The sequence below is a fragment of the Convolutriloba macropyga genome, chromosome 6 (assembly GCF_964194025.1).
Source record: "Convolutriloba macropyga chromosome 6, txConMacr16.3, whole genome shotgun sequence".
Taxonomy (NCBI): Eukaryota; Metazoa; Xenacoelomorpha; order Acoela; family Convolutidae; genus Convolutriloba; species Convolutriloba macropyga.
The window spans coordinates 60,548,455-60,566,719 of record NC_134473.1 but is presented as its reverse complement, the minus strand read 5'-3'; the positions used below and the strand labels follow the sequence as shown (position 1 = coordinate 60,566,719).

Here is an 18,265-nt window from a genome sequence, read left to right as displayed (position 1 = left end):
TTCTCAATTGTCCCAATTTTCGCAAACGCCTTTTTATCGCCTTTACATAACCAAAATTCCTGTAATACCAAAATTGGAGTTTTCGGAAGATTTGATTAAGAAGTAAACTTTTAAAACTTTTTAACACTACAGATGCATCGAAGTGAAAAACCCAAACATCAAATCTTTGAAAATTAGGGGGCAATTTTGCTATTTCAGTTGCTCTTGAGTTTGGCAATCTCCAAGATAGTAACATGTTTGTTATATTTGCCAACTACTTGCAGCATTGGTCAGCCTTGTTAATAAACTGTTTATCCCCATTTCCATGCTGAAACAAAGCAAAGCATTGCATTGTTTGAAATTTTTGATGGAAATCTAAAACAAAAGAATGACAAAAATTGTAAAGGTGACCTTCTAATGATTTACAAAGTTTCTGACAGATCGACAATTTTTAGTGCTTCTAAGGTTCCTTTTTATTTCGTTTTTTGAGGAAGAAAGTCGAATCGAGGAGACAAGAAATCGAAAATGACTAACATAACTGCTAGAAACTTCGTTTGAGAGCAATTAAAAACATAACCGACTAAACGTGGGAAGAATTGCTCTCGAACGACTAGTGGGAGCTCTAATCACTTGTAGCTTGCTTCAGTGTGGGGGGGGGGGGTGGGGGTTGGTTGCTAGTAGCCCAAATGGGACTAAAAAATTCTATAGGGGGCTTCAAATAAACTCTTTACAGGTTAATACATACCATTATCAAGATTTAAAGTGAAAAAATGGCACCAGTTTTGGCGCACTTATTATTTGACAATTAGTGGTAAATTGCCGCCAATTGAGTTCAGCTGCTTGCAATAGTGAAGGAGAGAGAATTTTAGATTCAAAACGCAAAAAGTCAAGGCGTACAAGTCATTCGAAAAGTCAAAAATTAGTCGAGCAAATTTTTGCATAAGAAAAGATACACACGTTTACAATAATTGCTTCTCTTCGAGAGCAATTAAACTTTTTTGACAAATTTAATAATAAATTAATTATTTTGTTTGCAATATGGGTAATAATACTTGGTTTCATTCAAAATTTTTATAAATAAAGATTAAAAACTCTAGATTTTAGAAACATTTTGCAGCTGTTAACAATTAAAATGAGAGAACTTCTTTAGCAACTATAACTACGTAAAATTGTCAATCTTCCGACCTTCTTGCGTTTAAGGTTGTCTATCTCCAGTTTATCATGCGATTCGTGCGTTTGCTTTTGTTTCCAGTCCGTGTAATTTTGAAAGCATTACGCCCCCCCCCCCCCCTCTGATGCGTTCATTATGGTCTGAGAGTATGGCTATAGTCATAGCAACTAAACTGCCCAAATTGAAATCATACTTCAAAAAGTTGTTTTTGAATGCGTTTTTAAGAAATGTTGCGAATGAAAACTTTTGTTTCAGCTGCAGATTGGTCTGATCCTGAATTTGAATTAAAAATAAACACATTTCATTTCAAAACTAATGAGGTTTTCGCACTTTATAATTGTTAACAGATGCATAATGTTTATAAAACAAAAAAAAACATGCACCCTGGTTGAAATTCGACAAGCTAATTGCATTTAACCCAAGATGTCTCCGTAAGCTTGGTTCTTTACTGTTTCAACCTTTGCATTGATACCACCGTGATGTTGAGATTTCAAGCTGTCTACTAAAGGGGCAGATCTCAACTTCGCATCATCTAAAAGTTCTGAACCTAAAACCTCTCTGAACTCAGTGACTATCAACTCCGATTCCACAGAACTCGACTGCTCACTTCTTGCCGAGTGCATCCGCACAGTCTTATTTATTTGCGTTTTGGGTGACCGTGGGGCAACTTTCGTTTCACTTCCTTTTTCGTTGGCGCCAGTTGTTTTTGTTTGAAGTAGATTGTGCCTCGCTGCAATCTCGCGCGCCTTTTCCAAAGCGCGATCTGAAAAATCGGTCGGTAGGGGGACGCTTAACATGTTTGAAAACGGTAAGCTTGTGGCAGAATCAAACCGAACACTTCGAAATTTTTCATGACACTCATCTTGCTCTTGGTCAATCTTTTCAGGTAGCCTCAATGCTTTCTGAAGTTTTGATCCTGAGAAACTTTTCAGACTTTTTGCGGCATTTCTCAGGGTTATGTTTGCGGCTAAGGCTGCTTTTCGTCTGGCTGATGATTTTGAAGTCAGTTTTGGTGGTCGAACTTTTCGCTTGCTCTGTGGCCTTTTTAAAATGGATGTCTTTGATTTCACTGTGTTTTCAAACCTAGGCGGTAGCGATTGCAAATTTCCGTTGATATCATCCGAAAAATACTTTTTCATTCTGGTGAAAGTTGAGTTGCAGTCTATTGGACCTCTGTATGCTTTCACACTTGTGTCATTTCCGGGGGAAACAGGTGCAAATTCTTTAGCTGCTATGAAACTGGCTCGCAGTTCTGAAGTTTTTGTGGGTTTACCTCCGAGAGGTCCCGGGTTAGTGGTGGGCTCTAGTGACTTCGCACCCCTGCGTCGGAAGAACTGCCGACCACCTTAAATACGAACACATTCTACAGAACGCTGTAAAATAGCCGCGAGTGATCCTCATGACCCGGAGAAGGATTTGTGACTATCAAAGAAAAGAAGAGGAAAAAATTGGTTGTTTTTTCACAATGAAGCGTTAAACAGATGAGTTATTTTGAAATGACTGAGGTATTGAGGAGTAATCTTTCTCTATGAGATTATATAGAGAATATTATCAGTACCAAAAAGCATTAAATTAGTTTAGACAAACTAAATTAAAGTTTCAGTATTTAAATTTGTCTTCATTGCTTGACATTTCTATACTTGATTTCATTTTTCGACTCTGAATCGGATCAGATTAGAGTACCTTGCTGAACAACTATCTGAGTTGTACTATGAAACAATAAAACTATCCTAAAGAAGCCCAAATTAGGTAAATATTGACTCTTTCAAAGTCAAAAAGTCAAAAATGTTCAAAAAATCACGCTTATGGTCGAAAAGGCGTCAGTAAGTGTCAGTAAAGGCGTACAACGAATAATAAAACAATTGAAAACCATATCAGGACAAGTTTCACACCAGAATAAAAAAATTAGGGCCCAAGAAATTTGCAAATAAAAAATTTGAAATCTTAGAGGTGAGGGCGGTGAGGGTCAACCGTTGAGAAGGCTCGCCGAGTGGTGGGTACAAAATGCCAAGTCAAGGAGGGTGGACCGGGAATGTGTTTGGCGCGAGGGTTGATTGAGAGGTGTTTACTGAGGGGGGGGGGGGTCAAACTTTTACGATTACGAACCGCCCCTCATTTGACAAATTTGTCTCCTCAAAACAGTTTCGATGAGTAGCATGCTCAACTACTAAGCGTTCTCTTGGTTTAAACTGTTTATCAGGTTTTTGAGGACAAAAAGCTACAGGGCGCACAAAATTTGGTCGAGCAATAAATGATTAGGTGACTATTATAATTGCTGTAAACTTCGTTTGAGAGCAATTAAAGTTTTTTGAAGCATAACCAAAAAAATACGTAATAAAACTACTAAAGCAGAAAAATTCAAAACTCACTATAAGTTTTCAAAACGAACAGTAGAAACTTTAGCATAACTTCAACCCATGAAATCCGTTGAATTCTCTGAAAAAGTAATTGTGAGAGTATATAAAACATACCCGGCAGATTGCCGGAAAATAGCCGCCGTTGATTCCAATAAGCATGATTGGGATTGAAAGAATAGAAGATATTGAAAAAAAAAGATTTCTGTACAAAAACATTTGTTAAGTCCGATTTATTTTGATGCCATTTCGTAGTTGAACATAACGTACTTCTGTTTCTTACAAAGAGGCTACAGGGGCTGCTATCAATACCAATAAGCATTAGAGATGTTAACTAAGACTTATAGGAACGACGTTCAAATAGCGGGCATCTAAAATTGGGCTTTATGGGTTTATCCCGTTTCTACTTCTGACTTTAATTTTTAATACTGACTCTGTTCATTTTGAATTGCTTTGCTGAGCAACTAATGTTCAAAATCACTTTTAGCAGAATGAGAGAAGAGAAAAACTAGCCTAGAGAAGTCAAAAAGATATCACGCAAAATGTTGAAAAAGCGGCAAAATGAGGTAAAGCGGAACATTTTTTTATTCGACGAAGTAAAAAACATAGCAGGACAAGTCCTGACGTACAATTCGAAGAATTTTCAATGACTAAACAGAAAAACTAGACCAAGAATGGACTATGAGTGACTTGAAAAAACCATTTTGAAAAAATCAGATCAAAAAATAAGAAAAAAAAACAGAAAATCAATGTCAAAATGCCGCATGTGAACAAAAAAACCACTAGCGAGAAATGAAAATTCAATTCAAACAAAAAACTAGGCCTAGAATGAGCTGTTAATGGATTGGAAAAACCATTTAGAAAAATATCCGATCCAAAAATTGAAAAAACAGTAAAAATCAGAGTGAAATTGCCGCATGTGAACAAAAAACCACTCCCGAGAAACCGAATTTTTGTTCAAACACTGTTTTCTCACTCTACTTTAAAATTAGAGCGATAAAAATTCACGCCGCAAAACCACTCGCTTTTTCGCTCCTTTTCCTGTTTCGGCGTGACCAAAATCACTACTCCAATTTGACTTCAAAAATCATGAAAATGTGTGAACAGATCTTAAAAAAAACATAGCAGGACAAGTCCTGACGTACAATTCAAAGAATTTTCATTGACTAAACAGAAAAACTAGACCTAGAACGGACTATGAGTGAATTGAGAAAACCATTTTAAAAAAAATCAGATCGAAAAATAAGAAAAAAGAACAAAAAATCAATGTCAAAATGCCGCATATGAACAAAAAAACCACTAGCGAGAAATTAAAATTTAATTAAAACAAAAAACTAGGCCTAGAATGAGCTGTGAATGGATTTTCGCACTCCATTTTCGCACCATTTTCGCACTCTACTTTAAAATTGGAGCGAAAAAAATTCACGCCGCAAAACCACTCGCTTTTTCGCTCCATTTCCTGTTTCGGCGTGACCAAAATCACTACTCCAATTTGACTTCAAAAATCATGAAAATGTGTGAACAGATCTTAAAAAAAAAGACAGCGCCCCAATACAATTCAAATTCTTTGAATTGTAAAATGACAGCGCCCCAATACAATTCAAATTCTTTGAATTGTAAAAAAAATAGGAGCTCTATAATAGCCGGCTGAGAAGATGAGGGCGGCTATTAATAACAATTAGGAATAACTTGTGAAAGTTTCTAAAATCATTGCCGTCAATTTTGAACTGTGAAATAGCTTCAATTTTCTTATTAGAAAATCAGCGAGACTTGTCATTACTGCAACTAAGTGACAAGACAAAAATAGCGACAAGAAATAAGGGCGGAGGCAAAAAGATCCTTCGATACGTTTGATAAAATTGGTGCCACGCCGTTAGAAACTAACAGAAATCATTACAAAGTTTTTTTTTGTTTTATTCGAAAGCTGCAGTGGTTTTTCATTAGTTAGACCAAGTGAAAAAACCACCGGCTTCCATGCTCGCCAAAATAACGTTTTTCTGGAGAAATACGATACGTCGATGTAGAAAGTCTGGGACGAATATTAGCAAAGTACCAAAACTGACTTCGTCTGTAATCGTCTACTTACTTTTAGTTGAAACTTTAGACTGGATAGTCTTGCTAGTTTCATTGTTACTGAAATCCAACGCTGGAAGACAACCTACATCACCCCAAGGGTTCGATGAGTAATTCACTCCTTCAGAGAAGGGGTCAAAGTCACCCTGACTTGTTATCAAGTCATTTTCATTAGCACAGGCTGTGTCTTGCGGGATTAGGGTGTTGTCTGTTTTGAAGAGGTTGTCTGGTGTCACTGGTTCTCTGTGATCGTATTGTACATTGTACTGTTTGTATTGTCTGTTAAGATAGGGGCGTAACTTTCCCGAACCTGTCCAGTCCTCGGATTCTTCTCTGCTCTCTCGCCTGGCCTCTTCGCTCCCTGGGCACAAAATTAAATTAAGTTTTTTTTGTGAAACTTTTTGGTTACTAAAATCTCTATTTGATTATTATTTACCGAAAATGTTCACAAGATTTTCATTCATTAAGCAAACGATTCACGATTGTTTTGGTTGTTAAGTTAAACTGAAGTTTTAATCTTGGCCCAGGGAGCTTTGGCTCTCTCTCAAACACTTGACTTCCAGTTCGATTGTTGTGGTTTAAACAAAACTAGTGACATAAATAACATCTAAAATTACACAAAGCAAAATGCGGATCGCAATGACGTAAAGCCTTTGCTTAGAAATTTTTAATCTTCTGTGAGAGTGCGTGCACGTTGGGGCAAGGTTAAAAGATCTTTGTATATTAACTTTTTGAAATGCCATTCACCAATTTTTCCAGCGCGTTTTGTTTGACGTTAGTAGTTATTAATTCTCTTTTTAACTCGACATTAACTCCTCGATCTGCGTAAAAAAAAACTCTTCCACTGATCATAAAACGCATATGACTGAATATAACCAACCGTGTAAAGTTATGCATTTTAAAATGAATTTGCAAAATCATTGAAGCAGTGCATTGATAACCCGGATCATAGTAACATTGTAAATCAGCGCTGAATCGGAGTTATTCTCAGTCTGTAGTTTTACTATGGCCATATTAGGATTATGTCACGTTTTAACACAGTATAAAACTCAGCGTAAAAAAGACGGGTTTTCTGAAAACATTCTGAACAGTGCAAAATCCAATCCTGCGTTTTTTATTAGCTTTAAAATAATTTTGATAAAACTTTGCTACACCCCCACATGTGGCAAAGTTTCCCAAATTATTTTAGTGTCCTATTGAATGCCTTCACTGATGATTTACTGATATCAGTCGATATCTCGATATGAGAAAGCAGAATAGATTGATTCAGAAAATATAAATTCATTCAAAGAACTCTTATTGAAAAAATGACATTAGCAAGTTTCTTTTGCTTTTATTTCTCCATTGCGTCTTTCAAGGCCACTAAGCATACTTTCATGGAAACTACGCCAACCCTCTTGATCTTTTCTCAGCTCTTCTAATCTGTATGTTAAGCATAGCAGTTGCAATCCTTAGTGTATATCTCTCTATATGTCTTTTCGTGTTGATTATTTGAACGGTTTGGCGCTTGAGGATGAAGTAGAACTGGATCGGGTTGAGGCCCCCGTTTTGGATGCCCCGACTGGGGTCGATCTCTGCTGTGAAGTTGATCTAGAGTGCGACTGGACAGCTGTGGAACGACCTGAAAAGCATATGAACAACTTGATAATTATTTTTGCCTCTAAAAAGTAATCTAGAATTTTTCATTTCCAAAAAATTTGCAAAAAATTGATACTAAAATAACTGTCTCGATTTTACTGCCGTCGAATGATCTGCTAGCTTTAGTATTGGGGCCACAGAAAAGTCTGGAGGTCGAAACAAAATTTATTCAAAGAAAAATTTTACATAAAATCTCACTTTATCTCAGAACATCAAATTGTTGCTGCCAAATTATTTACAATATCACGCCGTAAGGAATTTCACAGCTAACATTTAAGGAATTTGGCAGCTAAAATTTAACACCAGGGAGTATTTCTTACAAAATTTTAAATATACAATAAAGTGAAAACTATATAATATGCAGCAAAAGTTTTGAGACTGCTGAAGCATATTTTCATCCAAAATTTTTTCAATTTTCTGTTCGATGCAAATACATTTAGCTGATAAAAGATGTGACTTAGCGTAGTTATTTTGTTATTTTTGATGCGCAATTAACGCTTTTTAACGGCTAAGTTAGAAGAAAGCATAAAAATATCTGGCCGAAAGAATCACAGATTCGTGAAAGGTAAATTATATGAAAACTATCACCATCCCGTGATTATTTTATACTTCATATAATCTTTAAAAAACCGAATTGCTGATAAGCATGCTCGGAGCAAACTGATTTAAAAAATGGCGGTAGCATCAATTGATAATGATCAAGAAGCAGCAGTGGTTGGACTCGAAATCCAAAAGAATAGTAAAAGTACCGAAGAGAACAAAACACTTGTCGTGAAGTTTTTACTTTCGTGATCTCTTCACACTGGCAAGATTCTTTTAAAGAATCTTAGAGGGAAAAATAAATGGGAAAGTTAAGACTCTAAGAAGTGAATACTGGACACAAACATAGGAATTTTGAAACTTAAATAATACATTATTTATTGATCAATGAACTGAACGAACCCTTAGCTATATACAGTTCTGAAACGTTCATGCAGTTATTTCATGACAGTGCACGAAAAAGAAAGACATTCATGCCTATAAAATAAATTGCTTAAAATATACAATTCTTGACCAATGCGTGCCCTCCTTCCTATTAAGCACAAAAAAGTTGTCTCGAAAAAAATAAAAATTTCAAAACGAAAAAGAAAACAATAAAGATTTAAAATATTGAATTGAAAAACGTTTTCATAATAGAACAAATATAACTCATTACAGAGGAAGAAAAATGTAAAACACAAACTAATAAACAATATCGACTAGTCTGGTGAATTGCTCCCAAAAAACTGGTGAGCAGTTGACTTCATTGGTAGCTAGCTACGGTTTACAGAGGCGAGCTTCTGCTTAATTGAAGAGGCATGGGGAGTGCTCTGTAGTCGTGGGGGGAGGTGGGGGCGCAAGTGGTGGATTAGTTGGGGAAGGTGGCCTGAGTGCAACGGGTGGGGGAGGGGGTCTAGCGCGCTGGGTCATGGCTGGAATGAACTGGACAGGTAGGGATTGGGGAGATGGGGTGAGTGTGACGTGGGGACAATGTGGTAGGAGAGGGTGACGTGGGGGTTAGCTGTCAAACTCTAATAAACGCCCCTCAGATCATAAATTTTTGTCTCCAAAACGTTTTCGCCCAATCGCCTACGTAGTGTCTTGTAAACCAAAAGGCTCTAAGAGAATTTAACAGAACCCAGGCTTACTTGTTGATATCGTTTTTGAGAATAAAAGTCACATGTTCCATGTAAAAAATCTGTCAAGCGAAAAAATTGGAAAAAAAGGACTACACGGCTAATATAATAGCCACAAATTTCTTTTGAGTGCTCATTTCTATTGCAGCACGCTTCCAATGGCAATTGCGGGAATTGATATTCGCTTGTTTTGGCAGAAATAAACAATGTCAATAAAATGTTTTAACTACTATTAGAGACTGTTTATAATCAAAAAAATTAAATTGAATTGAAACAAAGAGAGCATATATATTAAGAACAAATTTTTATTTAACTTTTTTTAGCAAACTATTGCAAATTGAGATTTGTTGGTAATATTGTGAATAAAAAAACAGTTTGGGATGAGGGCAGATCAATAGTTAATTGACTCGAAAATTAATCGGCTTGTTAAATTTATCGAACAAAAATTTTTGCCTAAAAATGCGCTGAAATTCTTGCCTACAGATGTCTAACTGCTGCTTTAAAAACTAGTCTAGGAGCAATTAAGAAAGTCAAATTTATAAATTGATAGCCTAAAAGCAAATAAATTTACACGAAATTTGTAATAAATATTTGAATCTTATGAATTTTGTATGTAACTTGCCAATAAATTTGCAACTTTTTTTAGTTTTCACTGATGGTCAAGATACTGTTGAAATAGGTTTTTTTTAGTTAACGCTACAAAGTTTTGAGGGCAATGAAACGCTCACCAAATAAATCTAACCAATTTTTTTGCGAACTCGGTTCCTTTTTTGTTTTAGAAATTTGATCGAACGCAATATGGTCTCTTAAGAGATACATTAGACAAACCCAAAAATTCAAAATTATACTTCCGTCAGCCCAATACTTTTGCTACTGTAATATACTGTAATATAGAATTATTGAATGGCATAGGGTCAAAAATCCACGAAAATTAAACACTGAGCGCGAGGTATTATGCATACTTACCGATTAGCAAACCTAACAACTGTTTAGAATATTTTGCCTTTTGTGGATGCTCAGGAAACTTTACTTTCACCCCAAAAAAAGAAAAAAGAATAGAAAAAATTTTGTCCACTGTTCTGGTTAATATTGTCGTTAATATATTCCTTGTGTTGAAGTGATTTATAATAAGCTAATAAAGTAGGAAAGAAAACTATTTGATAAATGATTGCAAAATATCGAGTCGGCTTTCTAATTGATGATTGAAAAATTATCTGATTATTAACTCTTTCACAAATTTCAACCTATGAAAAGTAATTACCAACGGAGCTAGCAAAACCATTTTTTTGGTAAAATACTTTTGTTTGTTTTAGCGAAAGAAGCTACCTTTATTTGCTATGAAACAATTCCAATAAAACTACTAAAATTATATTCAATAGACACGTGGTAAATTGAGGAAATTTTGTCGTTGTTCTTTGCTCAGTAGAAACATTACCGATCGCTATCGGAAATTTTACAATCATTGACAAGCGAGGCTTCACAGCCAGCTCAGGATTAAGGAAGTTATACAAATGGAGGATTGATAGATTAAGATTTAACTTACTCAAGTAAGAGAAAGAGCAGAAGTAAAAGCTCAGAAAAAATTGCACCAAAATGGCACACAAGACTACAAAACTGCTCGAACTTTGTTAGAGAGCAATTAAAATCTCCAATCGGGCTAACAGTGGAATTTAGTGACAGTGTTGAAAAACAGTCACAGAAACAAGCACGTGCGGTTGTTGATAAAATTGGTTGAGCAAGTAGTATGCAAAATTTTGGAAAGGTCCTATTAAGACCATGAAATCTCAACAATCAAATTCCGGCAATCTGAAAAATGGTCTCGATTAGTAGTTCTCAAAAAGCAGCGTTTGAACAATTAAATGTTTTCGTAAAATCCTAACCAGCACTTATTTGTCGTCCCACAGATGGGGATGTTGGTTTTGAAGCAGAGGTAGCAGAACCCATCCCAGCACCACCGCGAGACCCAATCCCTCTAGACCGTTGAGAAGATTGACGCGAAGCGGAACCCGATTGTCCACTCGCTCCTCGAGATCCAAATCCAACAGATCCACGACCCAATGATGATCCACTAACTGCTCGACTTCCTGCGCGGCTTGTGCCTCTAGAGTTCGCTCGACTCATAGATGTTTGGTTTTGAGATTGGCTCTGGTTTCCAGGCATGGCAGAATTACTGGAACTGCTGGTTGCAGATGTTGAAATTGTAGGAACACTTGGTGATGTCAGGTTTTCTACTCTTCCGCCGCTTTGACTCGGAGCATCTGATAGGTTCCGCATTTGGGTTTCACCGACTCCACTCACGTTTCCCGAAGTGCCTCGACTTCCACTTCGATCTTGGTTTCCGGATTGCTGCTGATTTCCCGAAAAGTTGGGCTTGTGCGAATAGGCACGAGGATCTTCTTCATAAGGAGCCATTCCGATTTCTTTTCCTAAGAGGACAAAAATTTGGGATGCTGCTTTGGGTCAATGCTATGAAGCTAACAATGAAAACTTTAATGATGTTTCGAGAGGAGTTTTGTATCGTTGAAACAAAGTCTAAGCAGGAAATTTTGTGAGTTGAAGATATAACCCAGTGAGCTTCTTGATTTCCATATTTCGGATAATTTTAATTGTCTGGCAATTGATTTCGATGTAAAATCATGAGCAAATGAGATTTGGTCCATTTTAATGATGCAATCCAGAAACCAGAGAACTTTTTGTTAAAACAGACCAAGTTATACCAACCCGATTGATTTCCACTGTGCTGTTGGGAGTTTCGCATTGTCTGTTGCTGTGATGTCGGCTGTTTTGACCTCGATCCAGTCACATTACTTGGTCGCTCCGGATAGGCATTCACATTTGAACTAGCCTTGAACTCGTAGCTGCTTCCTATTCAGGACTGAACTCAACGTCCATTAGACAAAATGTTTGAAATATGCTTTTTCTATGAAGTTACAGTTCTTTCTATTTTTTTTCAAAGTGAAATAAATTGTTAATAACCGGGCGAAGTGGTGGGAATATGAACCGGTTGAGCTGGAATTAAATTGGCCCTTATTAGACAGACAGTCGAGAAATTTGACATGACTAAATGCACGTCGCATTAGCGCAAACTACCACGAAATAATCCGACAAAACGAGTTAATGTTTCGACAATGCGCGACTACGCAAACTTTTGCAACATTGAGTGTGTGAAGATTCGAAACTGTGCGACTAAGACCAGTCAATGTGAACCCGACGAAAATTGACCATGATCTGTTGCTCCAACAAGAATTTCATTCGCAATTGTGCGCATATGTTCAAAATAATGAAATTTTGTTCGAAATTGTGCAACTTATCACAAGCAGGATCCCACAAAACAGACAGAGGAAGCATGCATGATTATGATTCGACAAATTAGGCAGTGCAGAACTGCGCAACTTTGATCAGAAAACATAAGACGACTAACATCGTTTGAATTGCTCTGGAACGACAGACGGGGACAATTTAATTTAGGGGTGTAGCTAAGAAATTTTCTTATTCGTACAAAAACTCGGACTTAATAGGGGTTGTGACATGTCCTATGTTGACCATACAGATATCAGTCTCGCATCTTCAACGCTAAAAATGCTTTTTCATAATCAAGAATTTTATATAGGAATGAAAACAATTAAAATCACTCAAAATGAGGAAGTGAAGGAAATGAGGATGTAAAAAAGTAATTTAGAAATCAAAACATAACCAATTAACGTCGGGCGAATTGCTCTCAAACGACCGGCGAGCGGTTGTCTTCGTCAGTAGCTAGCCGCGGTTTAGTGAGCCTAGCTTTAGCGTAGCTTTAGACTTAGCAACTTTTAGTTTTCTAGCTTTGTTAATAAATAAACTAAACAAAAAATTGATATTTTAAAAAATTTTCAAAATTTTGCGAAACTAAAAAACAGCTTCCAGATTTCGCAGTGAAAATGTTCCGAACTGTTTTTTGTCCTGCAGTTATGTCAAGTAACCCCTCTGCAAGACGAAAAACTTCGTTGGCCACTAATGATCGCTCAACTCAGAAAAGGACAAAATTATTCAAAAATTTCGAAAACAATAGCAAAAATCTTGCTAAAATTCAAGATACTAAAATCTTCAAAACCAATTCATTATCTCAAGCTCAGCTTTAAATAGTGTCACTGGGTCATGAAGGTCCATAAACTTGGAACATGATAACAATTTTCCAAAAATTTGAAAAAAATTAAATTTTATCAAAAAAGTGCTAAGAGCTAGAGTCTTTAAAATATTGACAACCATTTCATTAACTCTAGAAACTATGCGACAACTTATCATCAAGCCTTGAGGAGGTCCCTATGACCCTGGTGCCGGAGGAAAAGATTAAAAATTCGAAACGATTCAAAAACATGAAAAAATACAAATATTTGTAAAAATGGCTGATATTAAAATCTTGAAAAAATTTCATTACATCTAGAAGCTATGAAGTAACCTATAATCAAACCCTAGAGGTAGTTATGTGGCTTTTGAGGTTGGAGAAACCTAAAAACCGAAAAAAAAATAAAAAAACTTGAAAAGAATGCAAGTTTTATCAAAAAAATTGAAAAAATTTGTCATATTAAAAAATTGAAAACTATTCCGTGGCAAATGAAGTTTTTGCAGTAACTTATTATTAAACCCTTCAGGACGTTTTCTGGTCCCTGCATCCGGAAAGACGCGGATAATGAAAAAAAGTGTCTAAAAAATTGAAAAAATTTGCACGTTTTTTCAAAAAGATGCTTAAATTCGTGATGTAAAAATCTTGAAAAACATTCCAATACATTTAGAAACCATACAGTAACCTATTTTTCAACCCTAGATGAGGTTTCTTGGCTCTTGAGGCTGGAGAAACCTAAAAACCGACAAAATCTGTCATATTAAAAAATTGAAATTTAATCCGTAGCAAATGCATTTTTTTCAGTAACTTGTTATCAAACCCTCAAGGACGTTTTCTGGCCCCTGTGTCTAAAAAGACGCGAATAATGAAAAATAAATGTCCAAAAACTTGAAAAAATTTGCACGTTTTGTCATAAATTGCTAAAATTTGTGATGTTAAAATGTTAAAACCATTCCACTACCACTAGAAACTATGCAGTAAACTATTATAAAACCTTAGAGGAGGTTCCTTGACATCTCGGGCTGAAAATACTCAAAAAAACGCAAAAATTGTCAAAAAGCTTGAAAAAAAATGTGAAAATTAGTATAAAATTGCGAGTTTCAGCGATCGGTTGTTCGTCAGTAGCCACGGGGGCGGGGGATGGGGGATGAGTGGTGCACCGGGGGCTGATGGGGAGGGAGGGGGCATCAGGGGGGGGGCAACAGCGTGGTGGGGGGCGGTTGGGGCAAAAGTGGGGGGTCAAAAGTTGGGGTGTCTTCAACCTATAAGAACCGCCCTTCACGCCATAAGTATAAGTCTCCAAAACAGTTTGAGCTGAAACAGAGTTAAAAGGCTCTAAGAGCACTTAATGCCCGCTGAGCGCTACCTGTTTATACCATTTTTGAGGACGAAAAGTCAAAAGCGTCAGTCGAAAAATCGGTCAAGCGAAAAATCGCATTGAAACAAAGACCGACAGGACTAATATAATTGCTACAAACTTCGTTTGAGAGCAATTTAAAACGTTCTAGAAAAAAGCGGGTAAAGAAAAATTAAAATTTTGCAAACAACGCAAAAAAAGTTTACAATAATTGCTTCATGCTTCTGTCTCATTATATAATAACTCTTCTGTCAGACAAGAGCAACTGAAAAAAGTAACTGAGAAAACAGAAAAGTTGGATAACGTGATCAAAAACTAAAGTGAACTAAAAAACATTATTGGTAAAGTCCTGACGTACAATTCAAAAAATTTTCATTGAATAAACAAAAAACTAGACCTAGAACGGACTATGAGTGAATTGGGAGAAGAAATCGAAAACAATCAGATAAAAAAAATTTAAAAAAAAAACAGAAAATCAATGTCACTATGCCAATGTCAAAAAACCGCAAGCGAGAAATAGAAATTTGGTTCAAACAAAAAATTAGGCATAGAATGAACTTAAAATGGATTGGAAAACCATTTAGAAAAAAAATCCGCTCCCAAAAATTAAGAAAAACGGTGAAAATCGAAGTGAAATTGCCGCATGTGAACAAAAAACCACTAGCGAGAAAGCGAATTTTCGTTCAGACACCGTTTTCTCACACTAATTTAAAATTAGATTGAAAAATTTTTACGCCGCAAAACTGCCCGCTTTTTCGCTCGACTTCCTGTTTCGGCGTGACCAAAATCACTACTCCAGTTAGACTTCAAAAATCATGAAAATGTGAGAACAGATCTTAAAACATAGCCGGCAGATTGCCGGAAAATAGCCGCGATAGACGCTCGTGGCCTTCCAGGAATTGAAACACCTAAAGAAATAAGATAGACAGATCGACCACCAGTCCTTCAATAGACCACTAGACTTTTCGGGTTAGCTTCGGACTGTTAATTTTTGACACATACGTTCTGTAAGGAAAACGCCCTTAAAGAGCTATTTCGAAACCAAAAACTCAAGACTAATAATCACAAATTAGGGCATATAAGATTGGCACAACCTAGATGCACACTATTAACTAGTAAATCTTCATTAAAAATTAAAGTTCCATAAGTGAGTTCAGAAGTCAATTTTTTGAGTGAGGTAAGTCACGCAATTGACCTAAAAGCAGAAACAACGTCACGTACACAAATTTTAACTGCAAAGCAATAGAAGTCACTGAAGTCAATTCCAAGACGTCAATTCCAAGAAGTCAGGTCGTAAGAATCATCGATGGAGACGACGAATTAAAAAACATAGCAGGACAAGTCCTGACGTACAATTCAAAGAATTTTCATTGACTTAACAAACAACTAGACCTAGAACGGACAATGGATGAATTGGGAAAACCATTTTTAAAAAAATCAGATGAAAAAAAAACAAAAAAAAACAGAAAATCAATGTCAAAATGCTGCTAGGGAGAACAAAAAACCACTAGTGAGATATGTAATTTTGATTCTAACAAAAAACTAGGTCCAGAATGAGCTGTGAATGGATTGGGAAAACCATTCAGAAAAAAAATCTGATCCAAAAAATCGAAAAAACAGTAAAAATCAGAGTGAAATTGCCGCATGTGAACAAAAAACCACTACCGAGAAACCGAATTTTTGTTCAAACACCGTTTTCTCACTCTACTTTAAAATTAGAGCGAAAAAAATTTCCGCCGCAAAACCACTCGCTTCTTCGCTCCATTTCCTGTTTCGGCGTGACCAAAATCACCACTCCAATTTGACTTCAAAAATCATGAAAATGTGTGAACAGATCTTAAAAAAAAAGACAGCGCCCCAATACAATTCAAATTCTTTGAATAGTAAAAAACCACGATGTCCCCAATAATAGCCGCTATCGCTTCGCGGCTATTAAAAAAGACAGCGCCCCAATATAATTCAAATTCTTTGAATTGTAAAAAAAGAGAGCGCCTAAATAATAGCCGTTTGAGAGGCTGACGGCGGTTATTAATGACATATGGCAAGTCACAGTTTTCTGAAAAAGGCTTCTAAACAGATGTGAATAAAAATATGATAGAAAATAGGAACCTTTATAATCAGTAGTTGGTGAAGCAAACATAAAACATTGATCTTGACCTTCACTGAACACATTACTAACTCAGAGCAGACCATCAGATAGTACTAATTGCTACAATAGAAAGTAAAGGAAACAAAATGTACCAAAGTAGGGTATTTTGTTGTGTGGATAGACCTCTGCTTCTGATCTCAATAGATCTGTCTTAGAATTCAATAAATTTAATACAAAACTAAATTACCGGAGAAACAGAACCAAATAATAGTAACAACCCCAGGTATAATAAAAGTTTGGAGAAAAACAATGGCCTCAACGAATGATGAAAGCAGCAAAGTAATGGCGAGGTAGACAGTTTGACAAAATTTCAATAATCTTTATTGGACAGAGGTAGGGTTCGAACCGCGACGTCGTGAGTCCTGTTCCCTCACTCGACAGAGACCTTAACCATTCGGCTTGTCATCGTCTCTCTATCAATAGGTTTTGTCAACAGGAAATTTTAATTCGGAATGAGAGCAATTGAAATCAATCAAAAATCGAGAAGATTGATTGTGTGTGTGTTTGTGTGTGTGTGTGTGTGTGTGTGTGTGTGTGTATGTGTGTGTGTGTGTGTGTGTGTAAATGGGTATGTTTGTAGGTGTTTTTATGAGTTTGTGTGTGAATGTTTAAGTGCTCTAGAAGGAGACAAAATTATTGTAAACTTGTGTCTTTTTTATGTAGATTTTTTCTGCATAAAAAAGGCATACGCGTTTGCAATAATTTCCTCTCCTCAGAGAGCAATTAAACATTGCTTGTGGTATTTCAACCTAAGATAGCCTTATCTGGTTGAGGACGGGCAAGAAAGTGTTTGGGAGGGGTCAAAAACCAAAAACGAGAACGAATTTTGTGTTAGTTTTGATGAGGACATCTAAACCACAAAAACTGATGCTTTTAAAAAGAGGTCCAAAAACCCAGCGGTGAGAAAAGCAATGCCCGTAGAGAACTGCTCGTCAACTGGAAGCCCTTGTTTTTAAGAATTACGACCGTGTTTTCACTTAACACTTTTGTTTGTTTCTCAAGACCAAAAGACATGACACTAAGCAACCAAACAAAACATTGCCTGCAAATCGACTGAAAATAGCCGACGTTGACCCATTTGACGCACAGTGGGATTGAAACAGAGAGAAAAAAAAACAAAAGATTGAAATTGACACGATTTTGTTAAGCGTCAAAATGCTATTAATTGGTGTGCAAATTCTGCTATTCGATTAGACTCTAAATATATAACAAAATCATCTTCTAGACAGAAGGCTATTAAGCATAATACTATTACCAGCTAGAAATAGCTTTGATGAAATTTGATAACCTTTACACTCTGAATTAATGGCCGGGATTTATATGTTTATCCAGCATGTATTGGTTTTCCCCTTTGACTTTGACGGTATTCGCTACATAACGTAATATAATGACTGAAAGAATTCAAAATTCATTCAGTTAAAACGGTGAGTGAGGTAAGTCACGAGTCAAACGCAAGAATCATGAAGCAAATAAAAAAAATAATAGCAGGTCCATTCTTGAGTTACAATTCAAAGAATTGATCAAAAAGAAGACGACACTAGCAGCCTCTCTAAAAGTGTAGACTCCGACAATGAAAGAACACGTGCATGAGACAATGCAGAAATCTACAAACAGATTTATTTTTTTTCATCAAAAATTTTCGGTACAACAACGTCAACAGTGAAAACTTTTACACAATTGAGTTTTAACAAAAAACGCCAACTATGTAAAAACTACTTGCAGACTAAATAAAAGGACAACCAACACTTGGCAAAATCATTCGTTTACAAATTCAAGAAACAATTTGGCATCAA

At 36.2% G+C, this 18,265-nt stretch overlaps 2 protein-coding genes across 2 annotated transcripts in view; both read right to left on the bottom strand.

Annotated features, from left to right (window-relative positions):
- Positions 1–1,475: 1,475 nt before the first annotated feature.
- Positions 1,476–7,016, bottom strand: LOC142341105 (uncharacterized). Its single transcript, XM_075391985.1, has 3 exons — positions 6,971–7,016; positions 5,591–5,938; positions 1,476–2,495 (listed from the first exon to the last, which is right to left on the bottom strand). Exon 3 carries the CDS (start codon positions 2,287–2,289, stop codon positions 1,564–1,566), a length of 726 nt encoding a protein of 241 aa, XP_075248100.1. The 5' UTR covers positions 2,290–2,495; positions 5,591–5,938; positions 6,971–7,016; the 3' UTR covers positions 1,476–1,563.
- LOC142341365 (uncharacterized) overlaps positions 6,845–18,265 on the bottom strand; it is an 82,359-nt gene continuing 70,938 nt past the window's right edge. Inside the window, exons 18-20 of the mRNA XM_075392292.1 lie at positions 11,592–11,735; positions 10,751–11,296; positions 6,845–7,198 (exon numbers count right to left, since the gene is read on the bottom strand). Of these exons, the coding sequence (XP_075248407.1) occupies positions 7,065–7,198; positions 10,751–11,296; positions 11,592–11,735 (824 nt within the window). The 3' untranslated portion in view covers positions 6,845–7,064. The remainder of the gene's footprint in view (positions 7,199–10,750; positions 11,297–11,591; positions 11,736–18,265) is intronic.